The 24,676-nt window shown below is 38.1% G+C and overlaps 2 protein-coding genes across 6 annotated transcripts in view; one reads left to right on the forward strand and one right to left on the reverse strand.

The window, feature by feature from the left end:
- The window catches only part of KIF18A (kinesin family member 18A), a 41,791-nt gene extending 33,102 nt beyond the window's left edge, over positions 1 to 8,689 (reverse strand). The window contains 5 exon segments of the mRNA XM_080405290.1: positions 4,211 to 4,321; positions 5,307 to 5,411; positions 6,502 to 6,659; positions 7,338 to 7,727; positions 8,583 to 8,689. Coding sequence (XP_080261416.1) covers positions 4,211 to 4,321; positions 5,307 to 5,411; positions 6,502 to 6,659; positions 7,338 to 7,662 — 699 coding nt within the window. The 5' untranslated portion in view covers positions 7,663 to 7,727; positions 8,583 to 8,689.
- The window catches only part of METTL15 (methyltransferase 15, mitochondrial 12S rRNA N4-cytidine), a 188,221-nt gene that overhangs the window by 78,905 nt on the left and 84,640 nt on the right, over positions 1 to 24,676 (forward strand). The window contains exons 1-2 of one of the 5 annotated variants that reach the window (XM_080405294.1): positions 8,696 to 8,709; positions 10,968 to 11,247. In XM_080405294.1, the coding sequence (XP_080261420.1) occupies positions 10,984 to 11,247 (264 nt within the window). In that variant the 5' untranslated portion in view covers positions 8,696 to 8,709; positions 10,968 to 10,983. Of the gene's footprint in view, positions 1 to 8,695; positions 8,710 to 8,986; positions 10,773 to 10,967; positions 11,248 to 24,676 lie in introns of those variants that run through there. The other 4 variants (XM_080405291.1, XM_080405293.1, XM_080405292.1 and 1 more) reach the window with 4 other exon arrangements.

The following is a 24,676-nucleotide window of genomic DNA, read 5'->3' on the forward strand; positions in this document are numbered from 1 at the left end:
TTCCGCTTCTTTTGTGTTAAGTGCCCTGCCATTTTTACAGCCAATGGTTACCAGTGCTCCCATGAACGCACTTTTAAACGGTGAATTGGGAAAGTTGACATATATACAAAGTCATTGACTAATAATGACAGTATCTCACCCGTTCCATAGCTTTAAGCTTTGCGCATGAGAAATGAAGTCTCCACAGTAATATGTAACCGGAAAAAAATTGACAAGTCTTGGGAGTGAATAAAATTCTTATGACTTGCCACAAAACCTATGTCTATACCAAATAGACATGTTTCTATATCAACAATACAACTAAATTCTGTTGTACTATTTCTAGTACAACATAAGAAAAAAAATAATAAAAAGAACAAAAAAGCCACTTCCCTATACTTATGCTGGTAAAGTATCTCTCTCAGGCTAGTAGCACTCTACCAGAATCCAGTAACTATCATTAGCAAAGTAGAGAAAGGTGGAGTGACAGCCAAACTATATTGTATGACTCAAGCTTTTATAAGAATTCAAAAGATACAGGAAATGCCCCAAAGCTGAATCTTTTCTATTTCTTTGTCCGTCAGCAAAACACTTTCAATAGAACAGTGTGGCAATTGGGATTTTACTTTCAGATGCAGCAATTGCCTGACCTAGATAGAGATTTCAAACCCAAGACCGATCATACAGCAAGGCAAAACTTGTGTCTCTAAAATCAGCTCAAGGTGTCCTGGGCCAAGACTTTTACTACTTCCTTTGTCAGTTTCAGAAAACATCCTGCTTCAATAGAGTTAACAAGAAAAACCAAAGCCAGCATAAAAGACAACCGATCTCTACAAAGAAGAGTAACTCTTCAAATACTAGAAAATTTAGAAATGAAGAGGCATCAAGACAGCAATAGGGATTTCTCATCATTTATATCTGTGGAGCCAAAGAGGCCATAAAGGATAAGCAGGTAAGACATGTTTTGCAGGATGTCACAGATCTGTGGAAATAGATGAGAAACTGACATAAGCTATTACCTTTAGTGCTAATTGACTAGTTAGTAATTATTCCTTACAGATGCCAGTGCTGCTATTAAGTGCATGAAGTAGATAGATTATTCAAGAACTCACTTTAAAACAGGTGTATGGTTGTGTATTTGCTTAAACCTGTACACATTAGTTTAAATGTTAAACTTCCAGTTGCATTCATTGTACTATTCAACAACAGTAATATGCCTTTGAAATGCTAAATGCAGATGCAGCATTTCTATTAAGCATTAATTTACACACCTATTTTTCATAAATTACATAATCCACCCCTCCTCCAGCATAAAGCCACTTTTGTGAAAAAGGCTTAAAACCCATTCACTCAAGCTATTTTTCAAAGGCTGCACTAACTCACCTTCAAGAACACATGATAGTAGACATTTGTAAGTTACACATTCAAGCTGATCATCTCACAGAACAAATGATGACTTTTACCATTCATTTGTGCACTTACAGAAAATAACCCTTAAGCAAAAGCAATTAACTATCTCGACTGACATGTAGACCATCTCAAAAGACAAACACAACAGACAACCAGGATCGTTAGAGTTAACTGGATTAGGAATATTGAAAAGAACACCAGAGAGTTTTTACTACTTATGGTATCCTTGAACATAGTCAGCTTGACAGTTTTTGTGAATGAACTGTGCACTGGAGATGAACGCTGAGTACACAGCAGAACGTGCTTCCAGTTGTGACATGGCAAAGTCTAATCTTTATGTTGAAAGGTCTTTTCCTTCAAAGAGTTTTAACACCCAGACATTTGTCCACGTATCTCAAGTTTAATCAAGCATGCTGTTTTAACTGTCTGCAACTGCATACAGAGACCGGTTAAGAGACAGGCAGTATGTTTTACATAATTGTGGCTACTGACTGGCTACTACTGCTATGAGGACACAGAAAACCAAATAAAGAACACAAAGAATTAGTCCAGAAATTGCTCTGCCAGTTATCTCAAGCTCAAAGACAAAAATGTACACATGACTTTGAGCAGTCTGAAGAATTCCATTATCAACAAGAACCATCTCTGGAAAAAAAATCATTCAGAGCTTAATATATGTGACTTGCAGAAGTATACACTTTTTGCTTTCTCAAGTGGGATGCTCACTGTAACAGTATTTCACAAACCAGTCAAAGGATTGTTATTTGTACTTTCTTATGCGTCACACCAGTTTACAGTGTGTATGTAATACACACAGAAAAAACACCCGAAGCATGCTCATTATGTAACCTAATATGAAAAGCATTTACAAAACCACCAAGCGTGACCACTTTTGTTCAGTGCGTTGCAAACAAGCTGCATCCTCAATAGATGTATTTTATATATATACACAGAGAAATTATATATTTGCAATTCTACAATGTTCAGATACAAGAGGATCTTTGTTTCCATTACGGTTTTAATTAGAAATAATTATAGACTTAATTATAGAATAATACAATTTATAAGAAAGTAAATAATCCTTTAACCTGCAAGCATTTGTATTGGGTTTGCTTTTGCTGTCTGTAAGCTGGAAATAGTTTGAAATGATAAATTTTAAAAAAGCGTAAATCTGATTAAGTGTACCAAACCCATTTTTTTCAGTCACACATTCAAACAAAAGTATTGTAAGATATAAGCCTTTTTTGTCAGTATAGGTTATTTGGTGAATGCACAACTTGCACTAACAAGTAGATATATCTAAAGTGAGATCAGTTTACCAGAATAAATACAGAACATTGGCTGGACAAGACAAACTCTCCATCATCCCTGTTCACAGAAATGTCATCTTCTTAAAGACACTATGAATCTGTAACATCTAATTCATTTAATTGCTTGCCACTTTTAGAAACGACCAGAGAAAACAAAGCCTGCCAGATAACACAATTCAGAGCCTTTTCCTGAGTAAGAGGGAGGGAGTGATGACACTGCAGCCCAGCAGGTTAAGAAACAGAAATCAGCAGTTCACTCTGAGATCAGTCTGCTGCATTGTACTTTGTGCCTTAAAGGCAGCACACATAAACAACAACGTAGCTCTCAAACTTAACAACTTTGTAACTAGACTTTGCATTAAATATGCAACCATGGGTAAGGCTTCCATGGAAATTAAAAACAGCAATATCAAACAAAAGCCGAAAGTATACAAGAAAATACAGAAGCTTTTAGAGTGGGAATGCCTTTTGCTCTGTTACATATTTTAGAAGTATTTAACATATTTACTATCTAAGTTCTTTTGTCATTAGTATTGACAGTCGAGCTCTGGAGTGCTAACTTTGCCTAACTTAGCAGACACAGTTAAGAACAGGCTAACAGTTACAAGTTTAGCTGCAATGCAAGGACCAGAATTCAAATTTATTTTGATATTTTGCAACCCAGAATGGCAACATATACAAAATCGAAGATGGTGTGCTTTGCAGAACGCACCAGGAAACAACAACAAAAAATATTTCTGCTAACAGGAATAATTTTTAAACAGTATTTTTAAAAAAATATGGGTGTATTTAAGAAGAGTCAGAAGGATAAGGTGGTGGTAAACAAACAGCAGTATCTTTGGAGAAGTCTTAAGTTCTATCAGATTTGTACAACACATGCAAAACTCCTCTATGGTATCTAAACATCAGTACTTTATTTTGATGATGCATGTGTGTGGAAATATTTTCAGAGTATATATACTGCTATAGTTATTCTACATTTTGGCACATACACTTCAGTGTAAAAATCAACATTAACCAATATAAGGCCGATGAGAAAGTACTACTTGAGATTCTCAGTTTGTCAGACATGTAACTGCATTCTCTAAAATATGTTTTCTAGAAAAATGCTGAGCAACAGAATGAAACCAGGAAGCATTAAAAAAGCAACACCACCCAACAACTTTCAGTTTATAAGATTACAATAGGGAAGTATATTCAAGGTTCAAAATCACAGTTTTACAGAAAAGAGATTTCTTCTAAGGGGTATTAGTTCAAACTATTGGACACAGGGAGCTTTTAATTGAACTTGATTTTTCAAATATAATCCCTATGATCTTTTACATCCTTACAAAGAATGAGATGTCAGCAAGATTAGTAAACTGGAAAACTTTAATCTCCTCTTACACCAAACTAAGGTTCAATGCAGAGTAAGAACCCCAAAAAAGGAACAACTTCCATTGCATTCAACTTTAAACAGTAATTACAACTCATAGTAATGACTACTGTACATACCCTGTGTATCGTCTTACCTGGAAGACAGCATGCGACCGGGAAGAGGAGGCATTTACATCTGTGGGATGCTGTGTTCTATTTCTATTTCCATAATCCAGCATTTGAAGTATTTCCTCTGCTGATTTAGGCTTTAAGGGTACAGCACAAGATAAATGCATGAGTTTTTTTTCTTTTTTGTCAACTATAGGGGATTCTAAAATACATTAACATTCATCTTAAAAAAAATAAAGGCACTTAAAATATTAGTTACCTAGAAATTAAAGAAATCTCCTGGTTTGGAATTGAGGCACTTTGAACAAATATTCTCAGTTAAAAAGCAGTAAGATACAAAAAGCAAGCACTTAATAAATATAGTAATTTAAACCACACAGTTTTTTTAGTAAGCAATTTAAACAAATCTGCCAAGTTTCTCCATATTCAGAAGAAATCTTATATAAGAATGATTATACTTTCTTCTACTCATGTATTAAACAGTGATATACTATTTTTTTCCCCACAAAAACCAAGCTTTGGGAAGCATGGTGTTCACTAAGACATGAACTAATAACAGCACTGTTTCCTGTTGAATTACAATTCCACGTACACAAAAGCTGGAAGCTACAATAGCACATAACATACACTAAAAGCCTGCTGTCACTGACTTTGCCAAAGAACAGTTATGCAGCATGGTAAAGGAATATAACGTGGAACTTTTCAAACATGGTTATTTAAAAATAAAAACAACCCCAAGACATTGCAGAGGTGTAGAACAGTCCAAGATGGCACTAAAGGCAGCGAAATTCTTTAACAAATGTAAGATGTTTTAGCCAAAAAAGAAGTCTTCCAAAATCTGAAGATGGGCATCAAAGCAATGGTACCCTTTCAATAAAAAGGAACGAATACTTCTATCCATTTGTGTTCAAGAATAGTAGCAGTTTCTTCCACAACGTGCTTTTATAATAATAATTTAATAATTATGCTTGCAGGTTACTAAAATACTGGTGATTATGGCCAGAAAAAAAGCCTACTAGGAAACTACCTTGTTGCATGCAGCTTTCACAGATCATTCAAAACTTCATCATTTTCCCCAAACACATTGTGAGGCTTCCTGAATTTCAATATCTATTTACATACCTGATGTAATGTTAGCCCTTGAACTACCACTCCTTTCTGGTTATCTTCACGAACAGCCAGAGGTCCAGAATTTACCAGCAGATCACGGATCTGTTCATTGTAAACCTTTGAAAAGGAATTTAAAATCATTTGGTAAAATTATACTACCATACTTGAAAAGATTAAGCTTAACTAACCAGAAATCAGTCTTTTTTAATAGTTCAAGACAAAGAAAGAAATTAATTCTGCAGATTTTTTGCCAAACAGCTTTCCTATACTGAAATTGAAATAATTAAATTTGCATGATTTATTTTTTTAGCCATTGAAGTGGGAGTCACTCTTTCCTAGTAAGTAACCTTTATTCTTAATTTTAAAAAGTTTACCTATTTTTTTTTAAAAAAAACACTTTTGCAGTAAGCATGAAGCCAAAGCATTTATTGTTCTATATTACCCTTCATAATACATACCTTCAGCAAGATGTCTTAATCCAAATGTACTTCTATTAAACTTCTTAAATACCTTATTTTTTGGTCTATGGAAGCACTTGAAATAGCACTTGCCAAAGCAAACTTTTCCCTCCTCCTCCTCCCAAACACTAACTATCCTTCCATTAAGGCTTTGAGGGGGCTACAAGGTAACAATTTCACTACTACTGCTTGATAGCAGTGCACAAACAGCTACTTATAAGAACAGGTATGTGATGCAAAAAAGTTGAAGGGAGGAGAGAAGGCCACAAAGAACAAAAGGGCTACTTGCTAAGAGTTAACCACTGGTGTAGCAAATCTAATTCAAGCAGTTGTACTGTATCTCAGATAAATAAACTGAAAACTTTAAAAAGGACATCACATTAACAGGGATTAGATACCATTTTGTTTATAGGGTTTTATTGTGAAATCCTGAAATATAACCTCAAAAAGATGTTGTATACATCAACAGATGTTCAGAGGGATGTAAGTGATTAGCGAGGCCGAAATCATTAGAACATTTCGTGAATATATAAGAAGATATAGTCCTTTTAGGGCAACCTTCTGTAAAATAGTAAAAAGTTGTCTATACATAACATAAAATTCGTGGAGCACAGTTCAGCTCCATCCCTATCAGGGACACATTTTTGTCAAGACCCAGAAAGGGATGGGGGAAGGCAAAACCAGCTTGACTTTACTGATTAGAATACACCTTATTAAAAACAACATATCAAACGCAGGCACTCGCTTACCTCTAAATAAGACACAGCAACGTTGCATATTTTATCTTCCTTTATTTGATCCATGCAATTATAAAGTGTCATCATGGTTAAATACATCACTCCAGGATCTTCAGGGGAACCTAACATTGTATGAGTTTTTCCAGCTCCCGTTGCACCATAAGCAAGCACTGAATTTCCACAAAAGAGCAACAAAGCAAAAGTATGTACTTTATACCACCAGTAAGCTCATCAAGACAACAAGTGTCAAAAGGACATTTGCACACCTGTGTCACGCTGCACAGCTGTTTTCACAAGTCAATCAAGTTTCTTTCTTAGGCTTTACCTACAGCTGTAGTCAGAAAACTATTTCAAACTTATATTTATTTTTGACTTTTCAATTTAAAATTAATTCACTGGCAATTTACATGAAAATATTAATTGCTTATTCTCATAATCCTAAGCCATCAATTTACTGCAGATAGGTATTTCTTTTCCTCACCATGTTCCACTTGTCAATTAAAAAACCCAAGCTCTTAAAAAGAGTTCATAAAGCAGGCTACCACACACCGTGTGACACAACTCTTCTAGTTGAATAACTTTCTAGAAGACTCCCCTCATTAGCATGCATATTTAAGACAAAATTCTGAAGTCTGCTGTAAGCCTAACAAGAACTTACTTTCAAAATATAGAGCTATCCCAACTTCCACAGGCTAAAAAGTCAGCCTCTCTTATCTATCAATTAAACCAAAATGCTTTATTTTTATCTCAGCCTTTTTTAAGGCCTCTACAGCATTTGGATATAATGGCAGAAACGTTGAGGAATTCAGTGATGTTTCTGAATTGAAGAAAATAAGTAACAAATTTACCTGTGCAGTTATATCCATTTAAGAAGCCATCAATAACACTTTTGGTAGTATGCTCAAAAACTTCCATCTGGGATGAATCTTCAGCAAAAACTGCATCAAACACAAATTTAAGGTCTTTCTTTTTTCTTTTATTAATATCCCTATGTACCAGTCTCTTCCCGTGAAAAAAGCTAACTTCTTCCTCTGGATCAAAGACCAATATATGCTGGTCAACAACATGAACAACCTTGCTAAAATTGCCATCTCTTTCCTTTTGAGACTCTGGACGGACTCGGACCACCACTTTCACATGATTACAGACTTCCTCTTCCTTAGGAGCAGACATAACTGCCCCTTTTATCCTCCTCCTTTGCTTCCAAGGCTCTTTCAGATGAAGCAACTGAATCTTTTCTGCAATTGACAAAGAAGAGTGAAAGGCCTAATATTTCAAACAGTTCACAAACTTAAATGGAACTAGCATCTTGTACCTGGGCTGAATCTGTCCGTCCCTTGTCAGTTTGCCCTCTTGACTGCTACCATGATAGCAGAACTTTGGAGAGCACTGTAATTCGCCTGAATAGCGAACCTAATTCAGCAGTTTCAAGAACACTAAGTAGCATTTCCCTCGGAAATTAATAAACTTATTTCAACAATTTAAACTACTAAATCAACTACTGGCTTTCCTTTATTTCAGAACAAGGTTGCTGGTAACCTACCAGGTGTCCATAGACCAAAGCAAGGTGCTTTCTAGTCTTTCAGTAAAACACGGAGGATCCCCCTATCTGCTTTCTCTGGGGTTAATCATAATGCACGTAGGTTTAAAGAGACAGTTAAAGGGGGCTTCGCGTTAATATCATCTGCATGGGATATAGAAACACGTTCTATAGATGTCAGGCCAGAATTTCCTTTTAAGAGGCCATTGTCGCTGATACCTAAGGATTGCTCGTTCCTAACAGCAATAAGTTCCCGGTGACATTCTTCTAGCTTCAGGGCAAGCTCGCCCTCTCCCAGCTAAGCCGCCCCTGGGGCGCTAACGCAGGCGAGGCACGGCCACGGAGCCGGACCGTAACGGGGAGCTAACGCCCAGCGCCCCTCAAGCCGAGAGACGGCGGCCCGGCCCGGCCCGACCCCACCTAGTCTCCTCAGCTCGCTTCTCACCCCGCTTCAGAACGCTTTCCCCAAGACCCCCCAAACACCAGGCTCAACCCTACGGTACGGCCGAGCCCACCACAGCAAACCCCAACGCTCGCACGGGCCGCCACTCACCTCACTGCTGCGGCGCAGGTAACGGCCGCCGGATTCAAACACTAGCGGCCCACCGCCCCCGCCTCCTCATTGGCCGCCGCCCCCGTGACGTCAGCAGCGCGACGGCGCGGACGGTAAGCGTGCGTGGGTGAGCGGTATTGCGGCTCGGCGCCGGCCGGGCCCTGGCTGGGGTGGGCTCCCCCGGGGTCCAGCAAGCCGGTGTTGCCCTTGGAGCACGGCCTCACCCTGCGGTGTTGGGGGGCTGTTGTTGCTGCGGGGGGTGGGCGGTTCCGCCGGTGCGAAGTGAGGTGGCGGCTCCCGTACCGCGGGCGCGGCGCTTCCTGTCGCGAAGCGGGGGCGGGAGGCCGCTGGGCAGAGGTGCGGCGGGGTGAGGGGGGCTGAGGGTCCGCGGGGAGGGTGGGCTGTGCCGTGGCCCGGGGCCGGTGGGGTGGGTAGTCGGCCCCCAATGTCCCGGTGGCCTGGCCTTGAGGCTCTGGGGCCTGGCTGAGGGTGCGGGCTGCAGCCGCATCTCCCATCTTCTCGGGGAAAAAAACCCGCCCGAACGCCGCTTAGGACGCGTGCTGTAGGGAAGTATGTTTTCTGTTCGCTTCTACGTAAAAAAGTTCCCAATTGTATATGACGTGGTTGCTTGTAGGCAAAACCGCCTCCTGGGCTCGCGGGCGAGGCGGTGGGGCAGCATGAGGTGGTGCTGGGGTCCTCACCCTGTTGACAGCGTTTTCTCTGGTGCTGTAGTCGACCTGCTCAGTGTTAGATCAGACATATGCAGATACGCGGTTAATGGAAGGTCAGTCTGTTCTTTAACATCATAATTAGAGAACATATATTAATATCTATAATGAAACAATTGAAAAAACAGGGGGTGTTTATCAGCCCTTACAAACAGTTCACAAGACCCGGCCTCCGGAGAAGGAGCAGGCACCATAAACCCCGCAGAAAGTGCAGGGTGAAAAAAAAACACTGTACCTTTAAATGAAGACGGGGCTCGTGAGGACCAATGAGAATTCAGTGTGGCTGAACGTAATTATAAACAATCGTTGAAAGTATATAAAATGTTTTAGTGTGAGCGCAGAGGTGTGCTAGCTTGAGGTTTGCCACCTAGCTAGCACCCAGCCCTGTGCAGACTTGCAGTGAATGGGTGTCTCGGCTCTGTGCACAGCGAGCAGTTTGCTGCAAAACCTCAGGGCTGTGGTATGTCTATGCAAGGCTATAGCGTGATATGCTTCCTAATTTAAGCAAAGGGGAAATACTGTCCTGCTCAGCCTTACTTATTAGGAGAATAACTTTCCAGAGGTGATGGCTCTGCATGATCTTATCTGTGCAGACAAAATATGTGAAGCTTTTAGCTAGGCAAATCCAAGCAAAGAATGTAAAAAAATTAGGTAGTCAAAATAAGGTGGTTCTTCGGTTAGTGAGATAAGTGTAGGATGGCATTTTTCGGGTGGTTTTATATCAAAGTTTGTAGCTTTCCTGTCTGGCAGGAGGAAGTATGCAATACAGTGTTACAGAAGCTCTCGGCTCCATAAAGAAATGCAGATATCTTATAAATAAAGCCTGATTATCACCTATGTTAAACGCTAAATTTGTTGGTTTGTTTTTTTTTTTAATGGAAGGTAAACGTTTGCTTAACTCCTGCTGCCTTCTACTTGTAGGTTACTGATGTGGTTTTGAAGTGTTTTAGATAGAGGGGGGGAAAAAAAATCATCAGTTCTCCATGTTGATAAAAGACAAACTACATAGCTAACAACTCTGATGTTTCCAGGTTTTTTATTATTTCAGTTAGTTATACTCTGGAGAATTCTTACCTCTGACTGTACTCAAAATATTTGGTATTACAAGATGTAATGCTTGATGAAAACCATATATTTACCACATGTGTAACACTAAATTATAGTATTATTTTACATATGGTTGCAGTATTTGATTTGTCCATTCCTGTTTAAACTAGAATTACGGAAAACTTGGCAACCAGCATGCTACTATTTAGAGCAATTGTCTCATTATGTTTGGCAAAACAGAGGGGAACAGTTTGAAAGTAAAGTCACTGTTCTGCTTGTGCTCAGATTTGGGTAGTTATTTAAGGTTAGCATCTCTGGGACATTGTAACACTACTAAAAGAGTCCTGGCAATGAAAAGGAAAAGAAGGCGCTCCTTATGAAAAGAAAGCCATTGTTGCTTGAAGATGATTGATTGGTAGGTAACATTGAAGATTCTGAAAGCAAGTTAAGTAAGAGATTCTGACTTTTTGCTGACATGATTTATCTATGAAACTGCCCATCTTGGACTGTGTAATGCTTTATTTATAGCATTTCCACTTTGTCTTTTAAACAAACCAACTGTTTTAAATACTTGTTTTGAAGTAATTCCTGACATCTACTGTTTTTCTAGGTTGATCAACTCCAAAATGTTGTCTAAGTATCTGTGCCAAGTTTACAAATGTTTGTTTCTGCACAACTTAAAACTGAATTCAGTAAATGTGTCTACTTTGGCCAGAAGGATCCATTCTTCAGCAAAAAAGCTTTCTGACTGTGAGTTAAATGAACAAATCGTCCAGAAACGAGAAAATAAGGAGTTCCCTCAAAGTACAGAAAACGGTAATTTTGGAAGATTGCACATACCAGTGATGCTGGAGGAGGTTGTTAATTGTTTATCCCCCCAGCCAGGCCAGGTGAGTTAAAGGATTATTTAACATTTGTGATTCAGTAGCAGTCCAGCAGAAAAATTTGTGCAGCATAGAGATAACTTTTATTTAGAAGAATAAAGGGATGTTCTTCAAGAAGCAGTTGCACCTTTTAAAGATTCTGAATGTTTTGCAGTTAAAGGCTCTGTATTCAAAATAAAAATCTCCTGTCTGTATGCCTGAATCCCCAAATAAGCAGTATTTGTTATAACTGTAATAAGTATTTGAATAATCTCTTGCTTTTGTGCTTGTCTTTCTGGATTGCTCTCGTGTACTTGTAGGGTTATGTTAATTGCTAATGTAGCAGTAGGGAGTTCTCATCTATGGTCACATCAACAATTTGTGAAGAGCTTTCTTCCATTTGTGTAAGAGGTAGTAAGTATGTAAGTTTTAAAAATCATCATCATAGCTTGTTCTGAGACAGTTATTTCCATGGTTTCACTTGGTTTGAGGCACTGTATTTCCTAAGGATATGCTTACGCTGATAATGTGGTGTACTGTAGTCATAAAATGACTGTGTATGGTACCAGAAATTGTTTAGCTTCAATAACATGGAAGTATTGCAAGTTGTCTGTCTTGGCTACAGTACTGTGAGTAGATTCCTTTTGGTAACTGGGTTAGCTCAGGTCTCTACACTGCAGTGTTGATACATCTATGTTGTGCTGGTGTGTGCAGTGTAAGTATTCTGTTACATGCTGCCTTTACAAAAATGATCACATGAAAACTCTTTCACTGTGGAGGGATCTTAAACACAATACTAAGTTGAAAGGATTTCTTATACAACTTAAATGCTTGAATGATTTTCACATTTCAGATGCTTTCATCTGTGATTTTAGTGGGTTTTGTTACCTTCATAGAATCTTATTAATGTAGGCTTATCAGTGTGTTGTTTCACTACAAAGACTGAAATGATACATGAAGTAGTAGATTGTTCAAAGTGTGTGTGTTTGTTTTATTTTTACTCTAAACCATCATTGTCCAACAGCTGTGTAAGTTTCTACTTAAATAAGAAGAGGCTGTTGAAGTGATTGTTTATTAAACTGTGTTGATATAACAGAATTGGTTTGGCAACATAACTTGCAGAAGAAACTCTGTTTGTTGTTATAAACCGTGGAGAGTAACTATTGTTGTCACTAAAGGCTTTTTGATAATGAAAATATTTATGAATTTAAAATAGCTTATTGTTGGGGTGGGATTTTTTTCAGGTCTGTGTATACGTAGTTTCACAGATTTCTACACCAGTGGTGAACCGCTAATGACAGATAGAAGAGAGCACGTGCGTTACCTTGAACAGAAGCAGTTATAATATTGCGAACCTGTTTAGCATAACTGAAAATTAAAAGAGCACTTCCGTTTTTCTTTTATTTTTAAGCCAGATAAATCATAGATTTGCACTACTTTCTGAAGCCTGACGTTTTGAAAATAAGTACTGTGCAAAAGGATGTAATGTGGCAACAGAGTTTTGCTAGAGTAAGCATCAGTGAAATTTTGAAGAAAGATTGAGACTGTTTCTCACATGAACGCTGGTACAGTTTCAGTTAACATGGATATCAACTGGGACTGTTGTATCAATTTAATTTTTAAGGTCATAGTCATGACCGGAAGTCCATGAACACTTTCTTTGTTTTGTGGGCAGGGAAAGTAATGTTCTGATTTTGTTTTTTGTTTTTCTGCTTTCTTCTCTCCTATGCACGTAAAGATTTCCTTTGCTCTGCTTTAACATGGTTACATTTGTTCTTATAAAAAAGCTGATTTGGGCCTCTATTGCTTGTGTCCTAGGACAAGGAGTTGCCAATAAAAAGAAAATCCAGTTAGAAAGACAACATTCTCCCTATGGTTTTAGTCAGCGAATGGGGTTTTCATTTTACTTATAGGGGTTCCTAAGAAAATAGATATTACTTAAGAGTGAGTCACAGCTGAGGTAAAGATGTTAGTACCCTCCTACTGAATATTCTTATTGACTGTCTCCTTTGTGGAGTCTTTCAGAGGTTTAACCAATAGTATTTCCACTGACCTTTCTTTGAATCTTTTTTTTATTGCCTTAGAGCTTGTTTCTACAAAGTCCCTGTAGCGGTCCTGTCTTTGAAGCGCATTGTACAAACTAGGTTTTACTGATTTACCTCACTTCTCCTCAGTGAAAAATCTGTTGCCGTAAATCCACACACAAGTAATTTCCTCTAAGTTTACTGTATTGACTAAACTACATTTTAGTCTTCTCAGTCCTCTAGTGTTCTTTATGCATACTTGGCCAATGTATCTGCAGTTGTCTGGGCAGCCTGAGTTTTCTCAGTTCTCTTAAACTTTAAAGTTAGTGAAGAACCCAGCAAATTTTCAGAATGAATGTCTTTGGGCATCCAGAAGCATGTTTTACCAATTTTCACCCTCCTTTTTCCTATTTTTCCTTTTACAATAGTCATCTTTTAACTAGAGATGTGGCTCTTTTTCACATCATAGCCTATAAAGATCTGAAGAAGAATTTCATTAGCAGTGGATTCGAGTATGAACGCCAGAGGATGAAACTTTGAAGTTTTAATTATTCTTCTGGGGGTCTTACAGCAAAGGTTCTTATAGTTGCAGAGCTCTGGAAAACTGTTTTGATAATGCTCCAGCACAAACAGAACACTTCTGTGTATATTTATATTTAAACTCCCAACTAGAACAAAAAACTATTATACCCTACTCAGATTTTATGGGGAAGCCTGTAATCTGATGCCATCTATGGTTTTGTGTTAAATGTGATTTGGAATAGACTAAAATGGAGATACAGTAAGCTCTTGGAGTATTATTTGCTTTATGATAGTTCTGGAAGCTTTTTTTAATATCTGTAAATTAAATGGTAGGTGGACGAACCTGAGGTGAGAAAGAATGAATGAGACCATTCAGTTTTCTCCAGTGTTTAGGTGATTCATCAGAAACAGTTCATATCAGATGATCTTTTTATCTCGTTATGTTAATTTGTGTCTAAAAAATTCAGGTAGTTAATTTTCCCCGAACAGATTTTGTCTGACATCTTCTTGAGTTAACTGGGACTTCTTGTGGAGGTAACCTCTTTGATTCTTCATAAAATTATTTGGACTGTTTTTATCACACAGCTTTCATTGAAGGGGGTATCCTCTTTGTCTTGGAAATACTGTGTGGTATCTAGCTTCTAGAAAGAGACAGGTATTTATTAAAAACGCCTAGCTTTGCTGTGAGCTTACCTTTCAGTCTTTCAGGTATGTACTGCATTGTTCTCGGGGTAGCTACTATTTTCATGTATCCACATGTCAAATGCTGCTTTTTTAGCTGAGAGTTGAGTGTGAGCGTGGCCTTGCAAAATAACAAGAGGACGCATAATATGTTGCTAACAGTCAAACATTGGTCTTCTGTCACTGAAGTGCTTCATGAGCTCTGCAGTTGGTTTGAAGACAGTAGCCATTCATCTCCTGAAGTTCTGTTGCCACTGTTGGATGTTGTTGATCAGGAGTATCCTTCCTATTCCCCAGAGCTAGTTAGTCAAATAATGGATGAGGCTCAAAGGAAGCTGAAGTAGACTGCTCGTGTGCAAAAGCAGAGTCTATTGGACTCAAATTGTTGTCTTAGTTTCCTTATATCCTTGTCCATATGTCAGTATTCCTTTTTCTTTTCTGCCTTACACTGAGTGTAAACTCTTAAGGACAAAAATAACCTTTCTCTGTACAGCACCCTGCAGACTGGACTTCTGTTTTGTGAGAGGTTTCCAAGTATCACGGGGTATAAACAGTTAGGTGGCTATGTTGGTGACCAGCGTACTCACCGTAGTACTTCCAAAGCCATCTGCAAATAGTTCGTAACTGGAACAACCCATTTACGCTAAAGGCTCTCACAATTGAGGTTTTCCGCAGGGTGTCCAAGATAAACGGGAATTGAAAAGGGACCTGGAAAAAATGAATTCTGTGTTCTCAAGTTGTATGGAGTATTTCATAGCATGCAACCAAAAAGCCAAGTTTGGCATGGAATATTAATTATATCATGAGATAAACACTGAAATACTTCATTTGGAAAAGCACAGTGCTCCGTGGATATAGTAACTGTTTGTGTTGTTTTAGCCTGTTTTCCACTGGACTTGTAGAATGATAGTAGGTGACATAAAGCAAGTGATTTATATAGCATTCTTTATTGTAGAAACAACTATATGGCTTGGTTTTTTTGTGGGAAGCATGCCGAAGGTATCTGTCTGTATGCAAATTGTATGGTTAATTTATCTGTAGCAGCAGCACAGTGATTTATATGGTGACTGATAAGTACAAGCTGTTGTAGAATAGGAAGATAGATATTGGAACTTGCAAGAGGCAAATACATTAATACAGAGAAATTCTGACAGTATTTTGGGTATTACAGAACATGCTTTTTTCCATGATACTGTAGCGTTACTGAGGGATGTTGAGGTATTTCAGCTGATCATATAGCTTCTGTGTACCCTTTCAGTCACTCTTTGTCTTGCCCAGTTTCCTGGTTGTGTATATTGTGAATTTATAAAAGAGTCTAACCACCTTTAAGATCACAGCTGTGTAAGGAGATGTGTAGTAAAATGTACATAGAGTGCATATATATGCAAAGTGCGTTAATTTTCTGCAGTGTGTAATAGGAAACTTGTTAGATGGAATCCTGTGAGATAGAGTGCACTGTTTAAAATATTTGGCTAAAATCATACTCTGAAAGGGATTTTTGGGTAAAGTTAGTATGTGAAGGTAGTTCATAAAATGGAGAACACTTTCAGAATACTTTCAAAAAGGTTTCGATTAAGATGTGCACAAAGTAGTCCCCCATATATCTATTAAAAGTAATAGTATTATCGGTTTTTTCAATGGTAGTGTCTGTGTGGGGATTTGGAAAACCAGACCCCATTTGCTTAAGTTCCTTAACTTATAACCAGTTGTCCTCTGCTGTGACAAGCAGTCTAAATAAAAAAGTAGCAGGGTAGAAAGAGTGTTACTTAACGATGCAATGCTAGCAAAAGTCATACCAGTTCTACAGTATCTATGTCTGGGTGAGTTCCATCACGAGGTGAGAGAGGGAAGAAGGGGACAAGGCATAGAACAAGGCAGGAGATGGTGTTCATGAACAGCTTGTCAGGTGAGGGGGCAGAGAAAGCCCACTCACGCTTTTTGCTATCTGAAGTTTCTTGCTTTGCTGTCTTCTGATGATGTCTTCCCTAATGGCAGAAGAATTTAAGCACATACCATTTAGAGTACTGCACAACTGTTCTCTGTTTTGAAGCTTATACTCACTGTGTGATTAGACTGTAGTACCAGGACATGAAAAATACCCATGTATGGAATCTGAATGATGGCAAGGTACAGATAAGGCACGGTGAAAAAGTCCCTTCAGATTGTGCACATTTATACTTCAAGATGTTGCTCTTGAGAGTGAAAGTAACTAAAAAGCTTGGACGGGGGGAAGAATAAGTTCATGGCTACAGCTGCACAGGGAAGAATCTTTTGGTTGTAATTCTTGGACATCCGCCCAACCACCTCTTCTTCCCACCTGCCGCAGCAAGGCTCTCAGCAGGCATATCAAAATGTTACCATCAGCATCAACAAGGCAACAGCTCTCACCAACTTTGTTCTGCATCTTTATTGCAGTAGAGGAAGGGAAGTCTGCAGCTGCTATCTCCAAAGAGACCAGCCAGGGAACTTGGTCTGCCTACTGAGAGCAACTCTGCAGATGCGCCAGATTTCATTTTATTGTAATACTGGGTTAGCTTGCTGTTACCACTGTATCGCATAACAAATGATAGTGCTTCAGGAGACTATTTAAGATGCTGTGTTATAATAAAGCCAGATTCAATGCTTTTGGGTGACTCAGCTTGTAATGACGCTGTATATGCTCTCCTTTTCTGTTGTGACAGCATTAGTCTTTGCACCTCTTGGGGAAAACTAATAAAATTCACCAGAAAGTAATCTAAGCCCTTTAAATTTTAACTTGAGTGAGCCTGTGATCGCGGAAAGGGTGATAATTAATATATGTAGCTACTCATTTCCTCCCTATCTAGTACTGTGTGTCTTATTTAGTCAGCCTTTTGGCTAAGCTTTCTTATTAAATATTTGAATTTGAGTTTGCAAACAGAAATACAGACTTTTTCTACCACACAAAATATTACTAGGAGTTTAAGATCACAATTGGAGTATGGAAAATATCTGCAGGGTTTTTATTTCCTTTCTTGTCTTTCTGTTCAAGGTAATCCTGTTGTGAGTACCTTTGCACAGGCTTGTTCTGCATAGAGAGATAATTAAATGTTAAACTACCAGATGTGATGTTTAAAATTAACATGTATCTGAAGTCATTCAAATGTATGGTCTGAATTTTTTTTTTCAAATACGTTTTTTCTTCCCAGAGTTTTTGAGCACATCATCTTCATTCCAGTAGTGTTTTCTGTTGCTCAGCAGCTTGGGAGAATAGTTTTCTAATAATTCTGTTCTGATCACTACTCAACTAATTGTTTCAGGCTCCCTCTTTATAAAAAGTTGTATTCTCTAATGTCAAATTGCTGTAGGTACCTTGCAGCCTAGACTTATCGAAAACATGGCTTTTTTGGGTTGGCTAACCGTAGATATTAAGGAATGGATTAGATTTTCAGTTGAGCCTTTGTAAAAATTTCATTGCATCTTAAGTATCTCCTCAGTTACAATTGAGGAAAGAAGTTTCTTCTGAAGTAGCTGAGGAAATCATCTCTTTCTTGCTAAGTTTGGTGATTAGCTGAAGTCATTCAGACACTGAAATTTTAATTTCCTATGGAAATGTTAATAATCGCATGCTTGAGTCATAATGTCATTAAATCTAATTCCAGACAACATTACTCTTAGGAAAATGAGTAAAGTAAATAATGCATACTGAAGCAAGGCCTGCCAGAGCTGTCTAAAAGCAGGTGACAAAGGCAGGTGGTGGTGGCTTTTGTTTCTCTTGCCTGTGATCTGAGCGGGAAGGGGGAAGGCGCTTGTTTTGCTGCATTGAAAAACTTTGCTCCCAGATATATTCCTGGGTGTTCCAGTGTTTGGCTGGCAGGTTTCACACTATGCACGGAATGCCGTTTGGCATATACTAGAGGGTCTGGGACGCAGCTCCGTTTGCTTCTGGATGTGAGGGATGGGGGTGGTTCACCAGTGAATGGGCATTTTCCAGGCTTCTGTGAAGGACCTACAATCGATGACTGAGAAAGCTGTCATGTGTTCTAAGGTGTTTAAATTTAAACATCTACAGAAATTGTAGGTGTTTACAGGTGAAGTATTCCAATATGTTCTGTAGAATCAAGATCACAAATGAAGATATGCAGTTTTAGAAAATAAGTGAAGTCGTCAAAACAATAACAAGAGGTAAAATGCTTTTTCAAATGTTTTAATCCAAAAGCTGTTTTTAAGTATAGAAGGGAGTATCTTGCCTATAAAATTGCTGTTCCGTATTTGGCTGTAATCAGAAAATTGAACCCTTGTGAAGAAAACATATTTGAAATTAATTTAGAGACTGTTGAGTGATTATGATTGATGGGTGCTTCAAAATACGTTCATAACAGGCTTTTTTTTTCTTCCTTTTTGTGGGGAATGATGAAGAGATGGTTGATAGAGAATGCAAGTTACTAAAATGCTTGACTATGCAGACCTAGTCAGGGATCTTACAGGTATTTCAGCTGTATGCTAGTATGATTTAGATACTCTCTTGGTGTCCCGATGGGATGAATGTGAAAAATGGGTAATAATGGTTGCATTATGTTGTATTGTCTAGAAAATCATTTTATGGTGTACTTCATCCATTATGTGGGAAGGTTGTTTTCCTACAAAATACCAACTATTTATTTCGGTTTCTTTTTGTCATGTAGATTGTTAGAGTTGCAGTGTAAACAACAACTTTTTTAATCATTTCATACTCTCTCAGAGGTGCTTTTGGGAAAAAAAATTACAGTCCAATTATGTTCTACCTATCAGTCCTTATTTTTATAAATTATGTGTAATAACTTTTTACATAGATGAAAGGCAGGTACTCTATAGAAGGTACTGATAGGAGATAGTTTTTGCTTGCAACAACATTTTTTTCCACTGTGTACTTTGTTTGCTTCTTTCTCTTATCTCTAGTAGATACCAGAAAAAATGGTTTGTGTGGTGTAAGATTTATTTTTTTCTGGTTGTCTTTATTTTCTGGCAGGTGATGTCATAAGGCGTAAGACCCTTTAATCCCTTCATAATGTTTTCGCTGACAAGTTCAGCTTTTATACGCTTGAGCAAGGTTTGAATGGGAATTGTGCCTCTGTAGATCTATGGCTTAATCTGTACAGTGTAGCTGCTCATACATTTCATAGCAGTGTCATCAACATCCCCTTTTTGGTAGTAGGTGCAGAGTTTTGGAAAGCTTATTTACCTTGCATCTGTTTTCAACACTTTGAAGTTTGCTGCAGAGAAGCTTGGAATGACTGCTTTGCTCTACAGGGTAGCCTTGACCGCTTTTTGTCACAGATGTTTGTATTTTCAGAAGTGGGGGTTTTTATTCCTTTTTTTTTCATCGTTAAATAATTTTGTATTAGAGCATGGCAGCATTTTATGGGTAATATGTTACCGATTGAAGTTGAGATGACATTAGAACATACTCTCGAATAGAAAGTCATCTTTCATTTTTGGAGTTCCTCTTAGAAGTAACAGAATGTGAATGCAAATTCAAATTGTAACTTTTTAGGAATGAGAGGTAGGGACTTCAGAGTTTCTAAGTGACTGTGTGCAGTATGTGGTTCTCTAGATTTGTCATATTTTCCCTTCTGTGAGGCAATACTTTTAAAACAATTATTAAAAATCAAAATAGATACTCCTTAGTTTAAAACAAGTTAAGTTTGATTTACCTTATAAAACTGAATATCTTTGCGAAATATTTTAAATTTTCATAAGAGGGAGGAAAGGTTATTAGTGTGCTAAAGACTAAATAATATTTCTTAGTAAATTGCAGTAGTATAAAAATATCTTGATAAAAGTGCAAGAATATCTTGGACTGTCTTTGACCTCTCATTTTCTTAGTTCTAGGATAATTTTTCTTACTTGCATACGAATAACAGCAAGGTATACCTTTTAATAATTTTTTCCAGCTGTGACTTCGAGTGTGTAAATAATTAAATATTATTAAGAGAAATATTAAAACCCTTCCAGCATTTCTCTAAAAGTAGATTTCTGTACTAACATATCTGTTGCGATCCCATGAGTAACCAACTTACATAGCATGTCTCACTGTACAAATGTTTTTTAATGGTCTGTTTTATTTAAAAAAATTTACAAGCCCTGCCTTTTGGCAGGCATATAAAACAAGTATGCCTTTTTAATTTTTGTGTGTTTAACGGAAAGCCAAGAAAAATTCTTCAGTTATGCAAAAATAAAAAGAAAATCCTTTCCATGGTTGATCTATGCATGCATTAGATAGGACATAGTGATAGGTGCAGTAAACAAATTTGGGATAAATGGGGAGGAGTGCAAAGTTTTATCCATCATAAGCCACATGTTGAGTCAACCGAAGAAGCAGTGCTTAGAACTGAGAAGTATAATAATTTAAACTGCTAGATACATGCTTTGGAAATAATCAGGGGTAGGTAGTTAGACTTCGGTTTTCAAGATTAGTCCAAAGTCCTTGACTTTGAGAAGCTGCACATCTTTCAGCTTGCATGAGGTATGTTCTTTCAACGAATGTCACTTCTCTGGCAGAGGAGTAAGTGCACCCCTGGACAGAGCAAAAGAGGAGAAAGAAAAAAATTCCTGTTTTCTCATGGAGAATTCTGTTATGTGCTAGTATTTTGGTGACTGAATTTCTAACATCATGGAGAAAAAACTGACATGGATAAATTTTTTTATCAATAGTTTTGCTCTAGCAAAAATAATTCTGGAATTATAATAGTTCTAGAAATATGATCTGATTAAGCATTTTGTAAGTTTTCACAGACGCTGTTCTCTAAACCCAGCAGTATTGCTGTTGTGAAGTCTGAGTGTACATAGTGTAGATTTTGTTTGAGTAGAGAGGATTTTTTATTTTTTTAAAGAACACTGTAGATAAGTAATTGTTCAGGAGGAATGAAGGCAGACCTCTTTGCTGGCCTTGAATTAGCTAACAGTTAACTAGGAAAGGTGTAAAGATGACAGTGACCTTGGGAAATGGTATCCTGTTGAAAAGCCCTTCTTAGAATGTAAACCACTTATTTCTGAAGTAGTAAACTCTTACTTGCCCATAACCAGCACTTAGTTGTGTGTGGGTTTTTCCTCAATATTATAGTACTTTTATTTTCTTTAGAAAGAGTTTTCTAGTATACAAATACTTTATAACACTAACAGGATTCCCTCATGGCACAGATCATTTAGGATAACGTCCAAGATGTGATTCATTGTAATACTGTAAGGAGTTACAAAATATTTGCAGACTTATTCGGACTATTTCGTCATGGTGAGATGATATGGTTGGGTTTCCTTTTTTGAAGAATTTTGCAGACACTCTCAGGTAATTAAGATTTGGCCTACTTCTTGGTGAGACATTAAAATTTACTGTAATTATTGTAAGTTTGGTTTAAGAATTTCTTCAGGTGTTTTGAGGATGGCTTAAATAGGTTAAATGGTTATTCATGACAGACAATTTATAACATAGTACAGTTTATAACATTGGTATAACATGGAGAAACACTAAGTACACTAGACTTTTGTAGGAAAAAATATGTTAACAGCTTTCTTGGCCTGTAGAAAGAAAAGTAGTGCTTAAGATGACTTTCTACAGTATTTCTGGATTTCTGTAGTTGCTATAGTAGAAAAGTTAATAAGAAAGCTCTTTTTTACAGCAATTGTGTAAAAAGTACTTTTTTTCCTTTTAAAGTCAAGACTGTATAACTGCTGATCCCACCATTGTTTTATGGTTTGACAAGTCTTGTTTGTACAGATACAGACATATAAAATTTGCATTACACAGTGGCCTGTAGTTGTTAAGCAATCTTAACTCTACCAAGAGAAATGAAGTTGACTGCAGCATTGTATAAGTATTCTAAAAAATTACTAAATATATGAAAAATGCACTTTGGCATGACATACTTTTTATGTCCTCGGGTTTCCAATTTTTAAAGTTTTAATAATGCCGCAGAGGATAACTGAACTGTTGCGTTATCACAAGTGTGGCATTGAAATATTTCCCAGATTTCATTGATTGTTTCTATATTTTGTGAGCTTCCTTTGGAAAATATTTTAAAAATAAGTTTTAAAACATAATTACATTTAAAAATTATATTTTAAAAAATCCCATATTTTTTTTTAGCACAGTAGAGGGTTCATCAGTGTTAGTGTTTCAGTCCTTGAGTAAAGAATCTGCTTTTGAGAGGGTGTAGTGGTTGTCCCTGCTTGAAGCAGATGGTTCACATTGCAGTGCACAAACTGGATTCCTTCAGATTAAGGCAGGAGACAGATTCTGAGAATGCACCTTGCGCTCCGACTGTGAATAAATACTCGGCCTGAAGAACCAAAGTAGAAATGGTCTGGAGTAAATTGCCTTGGCACATGTGTAGGATCTCAGACAAAACAGTTGTTCTGCCCTTTGAGAATCTTCTTCCACTGGCCTGCTAAAGCTGGCATAGCCATACAGTGCTGGGTGAATGAGCTGTCTGTTCTGTTTTGTTCTGGTACACGGAGATGTCTTACATGCTGTTCACTATTCAAACTCCGCTTTCAATTCAGATTTTTGTCTCTTGAATTATATCACTACTACATTTGGGTTCCTCACAGATTGTCTTCCTAGGTAAATTCATTCATTCACATTAATTACACAGAATTTATCTTTGCAGCTGTCCTGTAAGGTAGCACAGTACTGTTACTTCTACTTTGCAGAACTCATTCGAGGCATCAGTACCAGAATTATGCTTTGGGTGCCCAAGCAGACACGCCCCTTTTCCTGCTTTTTCAGAGAGGGTGACATTTTTAGTTACACATTTGGTTTAGAGCTTTGAAAGACATTGGAGTGACATCCATTTGCAGTTGTTGAGGTCACAGTGTATCTGGCAAGCAGATCTAGAGTTCCTGAGTTTTACAGCCAGAAATATGAGGACCAGTATTCTGACCTACCTGCTTGGTGTACTGACCTCCTGAGAGTCACGCACAAGCTGTGTGGCAGAAGTTCCAGTGTTCATCTGTCAGCTGAGTGCATTTCTTAATTACTGTGTTGGATATTGCAATTTCCAATGTTGCTTTGCTTTTGGAAAGAAAACTGCAGTTGAAGTGGTTGATTCATTTCCACAGGGCTTTCTGGAAGAGCCGGGCTGAACAAGTAAGCCAGTGAAATGTCTTGTTGCCCCTGAAGGGGGCAAGTCCACCTTCCCTGCTCCCCGTGCATCTCATCTCCGTATCCTCCTGTCCCTCCCTGACTGTTCTGCACATCCGTTGAACACTAATAGGGTAGAAAACAATACAGGTTTTTCTTCTGTATTGGTTTTCCATGCCATGCTTTTAAGTTCAATTGGCATATGGAAGTACCTAGTAAGCCACCGGTGCTGGGAGAAGTGAACTAGAAAGAGGGAAGACTTGCACATGAGAAAATAGTGCAGAATTGCTCCTTTTTTTTCCCTTTTTTTCTTTATTTTTTTCTTTTTCTTTCTTCATTCCCCTCTCTCCCAATGCTTAACATCTTGTGAAACCATACCTTTAGTACCGACCTTTGGGAGGCTGTCATTTGCTGACTTCGCTGTGAGGAGATGCAATATGCCTGTTATGTTGAAGTTACAGCCTTTTCAATTGGTAAAAATTAAATACTGAGATTTGTAGGTCCCAGTGTAGGTTCTGGGGAAAATGTTATTTAGTTGAAGGTTCTCTCTTAATTGCTATGTGCACGCTCATGATAACCCTCAGGAGCCTTACCTGTTCCAGCCTTTGCTCCAGGCTTAAAATACAGCTCTGGAGTTCTTTGCCAAGTTTGTCTGGTCCTGCTTATCATGTGGCCTAACAGGTCTGAAATTGCGCTGCACATGCTGCTATCTGGATATACGTTCTTGCTTCCTCTCGCTCTGCTGATTGTGCAGCCAAGGAACAAGCTCACACTGGAACTGTCCATGTACTTGCAGTTGGTTTTCAGGTGAATAAGCAAGTGGATCCAGCCCATGGCTGCCGCGCCAGTGTACAGCTAGATGACAGCGAGCAGCCCGGTGTTCTGAGAAGCACTGAGATGTTTGTACACACCCTGTAGGGCTGCTGCTCAACTGGTTGTCTTTCTTGGGTCTGGACACCTCACATCCACTCTTTGTTTGCTCCCTCTGTGTCGGCACTATTGGAGCAGAATCTCAGGGAGCAAGAGAGACAGCTTTCCTTTTCTGAGATCCTGTGCTTGGCAGCTTAGGCATCATAGGCTGGGCATTCACAAAGAAAAACTGGGAGAGAAATCTTGCTTTTCAATCTAAATGTTTTTGGAAGTCCATGAGAAT

Source organism: Falco punctatus, assembly GCF_963210335.1.
Source record: "Falco punctatus genome assembly, chromosome: 10".
Lineage (NCBI taxonomy): Eukaryota > Metazoa > Chordata > Aves > Falconiformes > Falconidae > Falco > Falco punctatus.